General features: G+C 50.2%; 1 protein-coding gene across 1 annotated transcript in view; it reads left to right on the forward strand.

The window, feature by feature from the left end:
* THBS4 (thrombospondin 4) overlaps positions 1-11,075 on the forward strand; it is a 50,398-nt gene extending 39,323 nt beyond the window's left edge. Inside the window, exons 14-22 of the mRNA XM_065873968.1 lie at positions 189-307; positions 1,395-1,447; positions 3,985-4,178; positions 5,550-5,728; positions 6,351-6,399; positions 6,493-6,689; positions 7,313-7,485; positions 9,938-10,077; positions 10,855-11,075. Coding sequence (XP_065730040.1) covers positions 189-307; positions 1,395-1,447; positions 3,985-4,178; positions 5,550-5,728; positions 6,351-6,399; positions 6,493-6,689; positions 7,313-7,485; positions 9,938-10,077; positions 10,855-10,916 — 1,166 coding nt within the window. The 3' untranslated portion in view covers positions 10,917-11,075. The remainder of the gene's footprint in view (positions 1-188; positions 308-1,394; positions 1,448-3,984; positions 4,179-5,549; positions 5,729-6,350; positions 6,400-6,492; positions 6,690-7,312; positions 7,486-9,937; positions 10,078-10,854) is intronic.
* The last annotated feature ends 1,140 nt before the right edge of the window (positions 11,076-12,215 follow it).

Raw genomic sequence — 12,215 nt, forward strand, 5'->3', positions numbered from 1 at the left:
CCAGAATCCATCCTTTGACATTACCTCCAGGTAACTGCTGGAAAAGGTATGGCTCTCTGAGGATGGCCCAGGCAGACATTACCTACTGTGTGCCATGTGCTGGCCTGATCTCTACAGCACCTGGAAGTCTGTGCTCCGGACCTTTCTGTGATGTTCACCTGACTCAGGGAAGCACTCCTTTCTCATAGGAATAAAAAACATCCTGGACAACTGCCAGAAAGTTCCCAACCGTGATCAACAGGACAAAGATGGTGATGGCGTGGGGGATGCCTGTGACAGCTGTCCTGACGTCAGCAACCCTAACCAGGTTAGTAGGATCCAGGGGCATCCAAACTCTAGGCTGAACTGCCCAGTGCAGAGACTCATGTAAGACACGTGTCTGGAGGAACCCAGCCAAGCCCGCCAGGCCGGTTCTTTGCTGTTGTCTCATACCTAACAGCAGAGGTGGTGAAATTGTATACTTAAGCCTGGAGGTGATGGGGAGAACATTACAGGAGATCTGAGGCCTTCTGGACTAATCTCACAGGCTGTGAAGTCCCTGTGAGGTTAGGAATAGGAGTTTTTGGGGTTTCCTAAAATTTATTTGGCTGCGCTGGGTCTTAGTTGCAGCACGTGGGCTCTTCGTTGCTGTGTGCGGGATCTTTAGTTGCAGCATGCAGGATCTAGTTCCCTGACCAGGGATCGAACCCGGGCTCCCTGCATTGGGAGCACATGCTGGACCTGGTGGTCCCTGCTGGACCACCGGGGAAGTCCCAGTAATAGTTTAATGATGCCCAAAACAAGTTGGGTTTTTTTGCTGAAAGGAAAATGCAATGTGGCAGTTAACCATTGGGAGCCCCATGTCCCTTTCATCCCCAGATCCCAACAACAGCCTATGTATGGACATTTCAGATTGGGATCAGTCAGCGATGTGCTGTTTCCCTTCTCTCTCCTCCTTCCTGTCTGGATAATTGGATGTGATGTGTCACTTATTTTTAAAGCCCTGAGAGAGGGGCGTCATTATTGCCCTCTGACTCACTCCCATTCTGGCTCAATTCCAAAATGCAGAAGCAAAGCAAAATCTGTTTGCCTTGTCCCCGTGCCTGTGGCTGGCTCCCTTCCGACCCGTGCCAGAGTGCCACGTCTCCACCTGCCACCATGCTGCCCCAGCGCCCTTCTCCAATCAGCTCATCTGGTGTGTAGGCAGCCCATCCTTGGAGCTTGATATTTTGGAAGGCTTTTTTGAAAATTCAGCATTGTGCCTACACCAATATGGTGTTGTCCTTTTGCAGTTTGCACCACCCCAATTCCAGAAAAATAATTCCTGAGATCCAGTGATGATGGGCTGGGTCTGCCTTCTCTGGAACATTCTGTGCAGGCCCAGGGGTAAATAACACGTTTTGTTCTCTTTGCAGTCTGATGTGGATAACGATCTGGTTGGGGACTCCTGTGACACCAATCAGGACAGGTATGGCGTGTCTCCCAGCTGCACAGGGCTGATGAAAATTCCAGAGAAAGTTTTCTCTTTCAGAGCTCTCCGTTGCTACCATGCTTTGGGATCTCTCTGGGCAGATTGAGTTGCTGGAGGGACAATAGCCCTGTCTTTGGTCAGGGTCACTGCACCTCCATGAATGGGGGACTTGACGGTACCAGGAGGGGCCACTAGGCACTCAGGCAACTGAGACTCTATCACAGGAGAGGCGGTGTAGCATCATGCTTTAGAGCTGGGCTCTGGAGCGACACAGCTAGATATAAATCCCAGCTCCTCCACTTACACATCAGCTTACCTTAGGCAAGTTACCTCATCTCTCTGTGCCTCCATTTTCTCATCTGTGAAATGGGGATGGAAATGGAACGTAGCTCTTAGGACTATTGTGAAGGTTGAGTTAATTTATGGAAAGGACATATTACAGTTTCTGTTGCATAGACGTTAGCTCTTTTGCTGTTGTATTCTTTCAGCTCAGGAAAGCTTCATCATCATCCTAAAATAGAGAGCTGTCAGTGTGCTGAGGGAATCACTGTTATTTCATTGTCCTTGGAATTTTTTCTTTCAGTTTTCTTTATTTGGGTGGAGTTGTTCTATGCAAATGAATGTTGTCAGCCCTTCTAGCCCCACATGGATGGAGTCCTACGTTAAGACACAGGGCTGGATCAGATGCTATAGGAACATCAAAAATGTAGGCATGGCCAGCTCTGCCCTAGAGGTACCTGCCGTCCAAGACTCTAAACCCTTTCCTCTCTGTAGGGGATTAAAGGGGCAGCAGGACAGGGGTGAGAGAGGGAAAGGAGTCTAAAAGGCAAAGCAGGAAGAAACACAGCTGCCCTTCTCAACCTCTTCTCCGAGGCTTCCCTGCAGGCAGCAGCTCCCAAGCCCAACCTTGCTCAAGGACAGCTCCTGTCAAGTCCTTGTGCTCCGTGTCCTTGATGCACAGCACATGCCAGCTAAGTGAACGTCAACAGACTTCTCAGTCTCTGAGTCTCAATTTCTTCATCTGCAAAGTAGAGAGAATTAAATGCCAAGTGATGGTAAAAAAGAAAGATAATGTAGGTAAAGCTCCTACCGACAGTGCTGGCCCTCAGATGAGCTGCAGAAAATGGTAACTGAGGTATTAGTGTTATCACAGCATGAGGAAAGGAGAGGCAAGTTGGAGACAGTTTGACATAGGATGTCTCCGTTTTTGAGGGGAAGATGCGACTGGTACCCTGACGACGTCCCTCAATAATGTACATCAAGAATGTTCCCTGTTGTAGGTCATCCTGTGCTCTCGGTGCCATCTAAGTGATTTCTAAAATAGCCTGTCCCACCAGCCTCTAGATTTTCTGCCTAAAATAACTCATTCCACTACATTTTAATTCCCACAAACTTGAGGACAGAAACTGCTTGGTTTTGCATAAAAATGTTCAGGGCTATATGGAATGGCTGCTAATGGAAATAGCTCAATCTTATGATTTGGAAAGCAGCCCTGCCACATGCCCAGGAATTCCACTGTTGGAGTTGTGTCACCTTCTGCCTGTCAGGGTTGACCTCACTTTCTCTGGGACCCATCTGGGAAGCATTGGCCTGCAGGGCAAGGACTGGCCCCTGGCTTCCCTTCCTTGTCCCACTGTGGACAGCATGGGGCAGTTGCTGGTCCAGGACGAGCTGTGGGTGGTGCCCGTGAAAGGAGTACCTGCTCAAATCCAGGGTAGCCGTGGGAGGCCTCCATCAACTCAGGGAAGCCTGGGGACAGGGCAGACTCATCCTCAGGTGGCCGTTAGGCCTGGAAAGAAGGAATGTCAGGTGGGCAGAGAACGAGGGTTCTGAGAAGTGCGTTAGCCCAGGGCCGAGCCCGGCCTACGTGCTCAGTTCTTGGGAAGGGCGGCCCTGCTGTTCCTGCCCTTCTCCCTGTGCATTCCCGTCTGACGCTTCTCAGGCTTACTGGCCGGGCATGGTGAAGAGTCACAGAAAAGGAAACACCTTAGGGCTTCCCAAGAGCCAGGCACTTAGAAGTGTTTTTCTTATATTAAAACGTAACATGCAAAATTCTAATCACTTAATCATTCAATCTTCTAACAACCCTGTGAGGTGGGCTGTTATTATTCCCATGGTACAGGGGAGGATGCTGAGCCGTAGAGGGGTAAGTGTCACGTCCGGGGCCCGATGCTGGTACGCAGCTGAGCCAGGACTCACAGCGGGCAGTGAGTCCACTGCCCCTCACTTTGTTCCCCTCCCACTTTCTCTGTCGGGGGTCACAGTCGTGCCCGGGGACTGAAAGGAGCATCTGGTCACCAAATCACAGAAATAGGCCCTTATTTTGAATAGAAAATGATCTACTTGTTTCAACAGGTTGGAGAAGTGGGAAATGATCTCTGAGGCCCATAAGGCAGCGTCATCTAAGGACCTGTGGGGGTGATAAAAGACCAAGCCTGGTTAAGACCCCAAACCCAAACTCTCCCTCCTGAGAACTGGACTCTTCGCGTCCTCTGCTGAACTGGGACGCAAACCCCCTCTCCCTTCTCCCACAGTGATGGAGACGGGCACCAGGACAGTACAGACAACTGCCCCACTGTCATAAACAGTGCCCAGCTGGACACTGATAAGGATGGAATTGGTGACGAGTGTGATGACGATGACGACAATGACGGCATCCCAGACCTGGTGCCCCCTGGACCAGACAACTGCCGGCTGGTCCCCAACCCTGCCCAGGAGGACAGCAACAGTAAGTGGGCTCAGCCCCAGGCTCCCTTCAGCCAGGCACAGGGTGGCCCACCTCTGCCAGGGCCCCAGCTTCTCTGAGCAGCCACAGCTTGTGTGGACAGTAGACATCTGCTAGACACCAGTCTCCAACTGTCAGATAAGAGCTGCTTCCGCGCAGCCCGAGGAGGAGACCACACGGGGCAGGGAAGCAGCCACGTGCTGTTTGGGGCTTGGAGAGCTGATTCACCATCTTGCTCGTGCCTTTCACCAGAGTCACAGGGCAGGAGCGGGATGGAGGGGAGGGCACCGCAGCGCTGCGTGATGCCTGATGCCAGCAGGGGCCAAGCTGTTAAGGAAAGGTATGCACAGAGCCAGAAATGAGACAGCAGAGGGGTGAGGACACACGGTGGTGTGTTGGTGAGGGCATGCCCATCCCAGTATGCACATTCAAATTTTAATACCATCTGTCGGCTGGACAAAAGACACTGAGCTATATTCAGCCTAAGGATCACTGTAAATTCTTCTTAGATTTTGGTGACCATAATTTCCCTGCTTTTTATGCATCATAGTCCAGAAAGTACTGTAGACATTTGCTTTCGGAAGGTCAGGCTTAAGATCCACCAGTTGGGGCTTCCCTGGTGGCGCGGTGGTTGAGAGTCCGCCTGCCGATGCAGGGGACACGGGTTCGTGCCCCGGTCCGGGAAGATCCCACATGCCGCGGAGCGGCTGGGCCCGTGAGCCATGGCCGCTGAGCCTGTGCATCGGAGCCTGTGCTCCGCAACGGGAGAGGCCACAACAGTGGGAGGCCCGCGTACCGCAAAAAAAAAAAAAAAAAAAAAAATCCACCAGTTGGTGAAACCCCTGTCCTAGAGGACAGCCAGGGTTTCCTGTCAGGTCAACATTGAAGTGTACTTTTTTTTTTAAGGTTTTTTTTTTTTTTTGATGTGGACCATTTTTAAAGTCTTTATTGAATTTGTTACAATATTGCTTCTGTTTTTTATTTTGGTTTTTTGGCTGCGAGGCATGTGGGATCCTAGCTCCCCAACCAGGGATCGAACCCGCACACCCTGCATTGGAAGATGTAGTCTGAACCACGGGACCACCAGGGAAGTCCCTTGTCAGGTCATCTTTGGACAGTTGCCCTCCACTCTGTCCCTAGGAAGTCCTTTTGATCACCTGCACTGGGGTTCACTCACCTGCAGTGGGGTTCACCAACCCACCACGAGGACCGCGGGGCCGGCTCAGGCACGGCTGATTCCAGGACTCCTCGCTCCACGTGGAGCTGGGTCTTGGGCTCTCTCTGCTCCTTGCCCAGCCCCCCTCTGTCACGGAGCGGGTGGCTTGAGGGTAGTAGGCATTACTGAACTGATCCCCTCCTCCTCCACCCCCGCAGGCGACGGCGTGGGGGACATCTGCGAGACAGACTTCGACCACGACCAGGTCATCGATCGGATCGACGTGTGCCCAGAGAACGCAGAGGTCACCCTGACCGACTTCAGGGCCTATCAGACGGTGGTCCTGGACCCTGAAGGGGACGCCCAGATCGATCCCAATTGGGTGGTCCTGAACAAGGTGAGGGTCATGCGGTTGGCACCGGCTCAGCGTTGCCTCTCAACACAGGCCCTTCTGAGAGTAGTTGGGTAAATTTTGAGGGTGCCGACCTCCAGCCAGGTACTGTTCCACGTCGGTTTGTTCCTCTCAACAGCCCTGTGACAGAGCTCTTTCGTTAGCCTCGTTCTACAGATGAGCTCAAGTGTTACAAAGCTTGAATGATGACTCATGGTGCTAAGATTGCTGGACTTGGGACCGAGGCAGTCTGACCCTAGAGCCGTGCTTCCAATCTCCGCAGTAGATGCTCCGGTGTGTCCTCCTCCCCGTGGACCTGAAGAAGACAGGCACAGAGAGGCTTCGTAGGTTTTCCAGTGTCACCCAGGAGGTCACATTCATTAGAAGCATATGTTCCCTAATGGTTTATTGACTCAGCCTAAGTGACAGTTTTAGCAAAACTATTTCTACTTAGCTTTGAGGGTTTTTTGGTTTTTTTTCTAAGGGTACGCTTTCTTTGAGCACACAACAAGGTAGAGCAGTTCCTCAGATAATGAAATCTTTACATGGAGGTCTGAGGTTCTGGGCTTCTCTGAGATTATTCTACCCCCTCCAAGGTTAATCTTAACCCCTTCAACTCTCTCGGCAGGGCATGGAGATCGTGCAGACCATGAACAGCGATCCAGGCCTGGCAGTGGGTACGTCCAGGGCCTCATCACCACTGGTACAGAATTCACTCTTTCAAGCTGGTGTGGCTTGTCTGTTTTTCTCATCTATTTTGATCTTTACAGGGTACACGGCTTTTAATGGAGTGGACTTCGAAGGGACCTTCCACGTCAACACCCAGACGGACGATGACTATGCTGGCTTTATCTTTGGTTACCAAGACAGTTCCAGCTTCTATGTGGTCATGTGGAAGCAGACAGAGCAGACGTACTGGCAGGCCACCCCGTTCCGAGCTGTTGCAGAACCTGGCATTCAGCTCAAGGTACTCATCTCCCTTTCCTCTGGGCCCTTCACCCACCTTTTAAATTCTGTGTTCTCCCATATGGCATTTATCCATCTAAGGAATTGATGCATTCGTGCCAGCATTCAAGTTAGGGAACACTGGAGCCCATCCAGGACCTTGCCTTCACTCCTGCGTACAAGCTACATGCTTCCCTCTGGGTGACTGATGGTGAGAATGTCAGCCCCAGTAGGGGCCCAAGAGGTGGGGAGGATTTGGAGGTGCAGCTTCAGGCACACTCTTTTGGAAACTGGTATTGTGTCTCCTCGATGGGGCCAGCTTTGTACAGGAGGGCTAGGAGGCTACCTCTGTTACTCCTGCTGGGAGGAAAGGCACACTTCAGAGCCCTCACTGGCCAAATGTGGGGAGCAATGGATTTTCAGCAGGAAAAACATGGGCTGGGTTAGTGGAATACTGGCCAGTGCGGCTTACTGAAAGGCTGGGGGGAGCATCGCAGTAGAAATGGCACTTAAGTGTTTATGCTTTGTGTCCAGATCCAAAGCCACCAGATTGTAACCGTGAATTCCCACCCCGTCACCACCCCAGGGATGGAGGGTGCGGGAAGGGCGGTCTGTGTGTTCTAAGACCTCACTCGTGTCGTCCAGGCCGTTAAGTCTAAGACGGGTCCGGGGGAGCATCTCCGCAACTCCCTGTGGCATACCGGGGACACCAGCGACCAGGTCAGGCTGCTGTGGAAGGACTCCAGGAACGTGGGCTGGAAGGACAAGGTGTCCTACCGCTGGTTCCTGCAGCACCGGCCCCAGGTGGGCTACATCAGGTAGGTGCAGCGCCCCCTCCTCACCGTGCACTTGAAGTAAAGCGCATCCTCCTTCTGCATCACAGAGCCTCCGCTTCCCTGAGCCGAGGGTCCCCGAGGACACGCTGGGACCTCAGGCTCCCAGAAAAGAGGTGGGAGGACGACACCTGGCTCAGACTGACTGCCTGGATGGTAGGGCCAAACTGGCAGTAGAAGGACCTTCTGTGGGGGAGGCCTTGGTACCGGGGCACCAGAACGGGGATTCCCCTCTGCCATGCTGACCCGTGTGAGGTGAGACGTGTACTGACTCTCCCATCCGCATCCCCATGTGGTCCCTCTATCATCACTTACCCACAAACATTTCACGCTGCAGCGAGTCCCTCACGGTCTGATAAACTCCACGAGGGCAGCACCCATGTCATTTTATCTTGGTCTCCCCAGTGCCTGACACAGTGATGGCGTGTCCCACCCTCGGCATGAACTGGCCCTCATGTGAGCCGATGTCATCTCCCTTATTTCCCTGTAGGACTATTTAAAAAACAACTGTTCTCAGAAGCTAGGATGCCTTAGCACTACATCTTTGAAATTTAGTCGGTGTACTTTTCTCTCTCATTCCTCAAACTTACAGATCAACACCCATGCCAGCTTATGTAGCACTTTTAGGAAGGGTGCTGATTGCTTTCTGCTGACTGGGAGCAAGGAAGCTGCTGAGTGGAAAAAAGCGAATCATGAGGGCTAGTTCATATTTTGTCCTTCTTTGAGACATTACATCAAATGTAATCTGTCTCACAGTAAGATGACCATGTTCTCAGCCCTATTAAGCTTAATGCCCCTTTTTTATGACATATTTTGAGATGCCCCCTCTGTGTCCCAAAATAAAATCATAGAAAATATAACCTACCTGCACATATTATTTTAAAGAGTCAATCTGATCCCTAATAGAGAAATAATAATTTATAACAAAATCGTGTAAATGCTTGGACACAACCACAGCCAACACAAAATGAGACAGACACTGGCACCTGTGCCTAGAATCACGGCAGAGACGATGTCCTACTACAGATTGGTGTGTTGTAGACACAACAGTGGTAATGTGACTTTCTAAAATGGTGAACAGCTACAGAGAAGGACAAATATTGTACGACATCGCTTACATGTGGAACCTAAAAGGTACAAATGAACTGATTCACAAAACAGAAGTAGAGTCACATGTAGAAAACAATCTATGGTTACGGGGGGGCGGGGAAGGGAAAAATTAGGATAAATTAGGAGGTTGGGATTGACATATACACACTACTGTATATAAAATGCATAACTAATAAGGACCTACTGTACAGCACAGGGAACTCAATATTCTGTAATGGCCCATGTGGGAATAGAATCTAAAACAGTGGATATATGTATATGTATAACTGATTCACTTTGCTGGACAGCAGAAAGTAACACAACATTGTAAGTCAACTATACGCCAATGAAATAAGTAAATAGTAAACAGCTTAATTGTTAAACAAGACGAAGTACAGCTGACCTTTGAGCAATTCAGGGGATCAGTTCCAGGACCCCGCCAGGGATAAAGATCTGCAGATGCTCCAGTCCCATAGTCGGCCTTCTGTATCAGCGGCTCAGTATCTGCAGAGTCAACCACCTGGAGATCACATAGTAAAGTAGTATTTGGGAAAAATCCACATATAAGTGGACACATGCAGTTCAAGCCTATGTTGTTTCAGGGTCGACTGTACACAGGTTTTCAATTTACCCTGGAAAATCAGTCAATACCAGTGCAAAAACTACTTGATGTTCACAAGTGAGAGAGTTAGGTTCTAAGCCCAGATAACAGTCTCTTCACCTACCCAAGGGTCTGGAGGAGCACCCCAAAAGTGTCTGGATGCAGGACAAGTTTTGATTTTTCTCTCCAGGGCCGTGTGAGCCACCCAGCACCCCTGGCCTCTGTCACTAAATGCCACGGTGACAGCTCAAAATGCTCCCACAAATGTCTCAAACCCTGCTTAGGGAGTGCCGTCCCTCCCGAGGAGAATCATTGCTCTGGGATTCCACCAAGTGTTATCAGTTCGACCTAGAGAAAAGCAGTGGTTTTCAAGCATGAGGTCTGGACAAGGTAACTCACTGGACAGTGAAGTCACAAAGCCTCTTGGTCCTGAGGCGTATTGTGATTTCTCTTTAACTCATCAGCGAGTACCCAGCGAGTTGAACTCGGTGCCCAGCATCGTGCTAGGCCTTTGGAGAGACGGAAGAGGGGAGACGTGGACAGGTGGTCCCTGACCTCATGGAGCTTCCGGTCTCGTAGGGAAAGGGGAACACGGGAGCACGATCCAGGTCTGTGAAAAGTGGAGTATGAAACAGCAAAGACGCAGGTGGATAAGAAGTGGGACCCCTAGGTCTCATGACAGGCGCTTCCACCAACCTTGGTTGGAGACCCACTCATGGAGACCCGCTCTGGCTGTGTTGTCCTCAGGGTGCAGTTTTATGAAGGCTCCGAGTTGGTGGCTGACTCGGGGGTCACCATAGACACCACCATGCGTGGAGGCCGGCTCGGCGTGTTCTGCTTCTCCCAGGAGAACATCATTTGGTCCAACCTCAAATATCGCTGCAATGGTAACGTACATTCTTGTCACTGCATGCTATTACTACTAGAAAAAAATCAAAGAATGCCACCCTCTTGTATAGCACACATCCCTTCCAGGAGCCACAAGCTCATGCCACATATTCCCGAAACCTGAGAATCCCTGTGTCATCCAAGTAAGAGGTAGATCTCATTTTTCCTATTTTTTTTTTTTTTTTTTATGCGTTACGCGGGCCTCTCACTGTTGTGGCCTCTCCCGTTGCGGAGTACAGGCTCCGGACGCACAGGCTTAGCGGCCATGGCTCACGGGCCCAGCCGCTCCGCGGCACGTGGGATCTTCCCAGACCGGGGCACGAACCCGCGTCCCCTGCATCGGCAGGCGGACTCTCAACCACTGCGCCACCAGGGAAGCCCTCATTTTTCCTATTTGATAGATGAGGAAATTGAGCCCCAGAGAATTAAACTGCTTGGCTTAGGACGTGGGTTCAGTGAGAGATTCAGGCAGGTTTAATTGACAGGCACCCTTCATTTTCATACAGCTCACACATAATCATAAACTCAAAAAATCCATTCTGCGTGCAAATTTTCTTGAGGCCTATGAATGAGCATTCCTGGGCTTTAAGCCAACAATTTGCAAAGCAGCCGGCGGTAGAAAATGGCTGCCGCGGGTGTGGCGTGAAGTGGTGTCTTTGAGGGCCTGCTGGGTGGGCTGACAGCAACCCCTACAGGATGCCTCCCAGCGTGAGATGCACCAGGATGCGGGCTGGAGAGAGCCTTCCTAATCCCTCTGTGCCTGTTCTCCTTTGCAGACACCATCCCAGAGGACTTCCAAGAATTTCAAACCCAGAATTTCGATCGCCTGGATAACTAAACCAAAGAAACAATCCGTGACTGCTTTTCCAGACACTGAAACCACATCTTTTTTAACCTCCTACAACTTTCTTTATATACACTGTGGCTTTCTTTTGCCCACCCAAATATACCAAACTTTTTATATGAATGTAGCAATAAAGAAGAGAATTTCTAAAAACTGTGTTACCCAGATATCACTTGCACGGGGCTCAGGCTTTGATGATGTGTGTGCCGTTCTCTGTGGTGTCCACGTGCAACAGTCAAAAGGCTCAGGCCAGAGGTCTCATCTTCCGTCTCTCCAGTTAGCTTCACACAAGCCTCACAGTTCCGTGCTCACCTCAGCAGCCTCCTTATTCTGGGTAAGAAGCCTCAGAAACACTGCTGAGGGACACTTTTCCTATGAAGACTTTTCCTGACCCATCCTGGGGCAGATTTGTCCACTTCCTTCTGTTACCCTCCCCACCTCACACACACACCTTCTGCCCAGACTTCTATGCCAGCACTTTCAACACGGTTATTGTGCTTATTTATATATTTGGCTCCCTCTAGTGGAATATCAGCTAATTGAGAATAAAGGACCATGTCTTAACTACAATCTGTATAATCTGAGTGCCCGACATGGAGTAGATATCCAGTAAATTTTTGGCTGGCTGGCTGCACGAATGCCTCTTAAGTAATAAGGACAATAGCGTATATGGATCATAGAAGCCCTCCTACAACTCAGAAAGCTGCTCACAACATACACTCTATCTGCGGTGGTATCGGCAGCCTCGCTGTGTGTACGGGACAGAAACTTGCCTGATTTTTGCACTAGCCTTTCTCCCATTCCATTTGTTAAGCAAAGATCCAGGCAAATTTTTATAAGTTCCCTTAGATTTTTGTTTCAAGGAATATTGCTGGGCAGTAATATATTCTCCAAATTCTAAAATTCCTGGAAGTATTTTAAATCATAAATAAAGGATAAATACTGTGACCACTGTTTTATTATATTTCAGTAGTCAGAAAACACAGTGGCATACGCATGACCAATATGAGATGGGCAGGATTTCGGGCCACCTCTCACATGTAAACCCTACAGATGGAGGTTGCCTCAAAAGTCAGGACTTAGACCTTCAATCAGGGTCTTCAGTGAGTGGACAGAACTTAGACCTGTCTACCAATTATTCCCTCTGCTGACACAGAGGGAATCTAGTCTCGCAGGCAGATCCTGCTACAGGAGCTGCCTTCCCAGGATCTCTGGGCCATATTTCTGTCGTGACACATGTGGTTCCACATCTACAAATCTTTCCCAATTCTAAAAAGCCCAGGAAGGAGAAGT

Source organism: Phocoena phocoena, chromosome 3 (genome assembly GCF_963924675.1).
Source record: "Phocoena phocoena chromosome 3, mPhoPho1.1, whole genome shotgun sequence".
Taxonomy (NCBI): domain Eukaryota; kingdom Metazoa; phylum Chordata; class Mammalia; order Artiodactyla; family Phocoenidae; genus Phocoena; species Phocoena phocoena.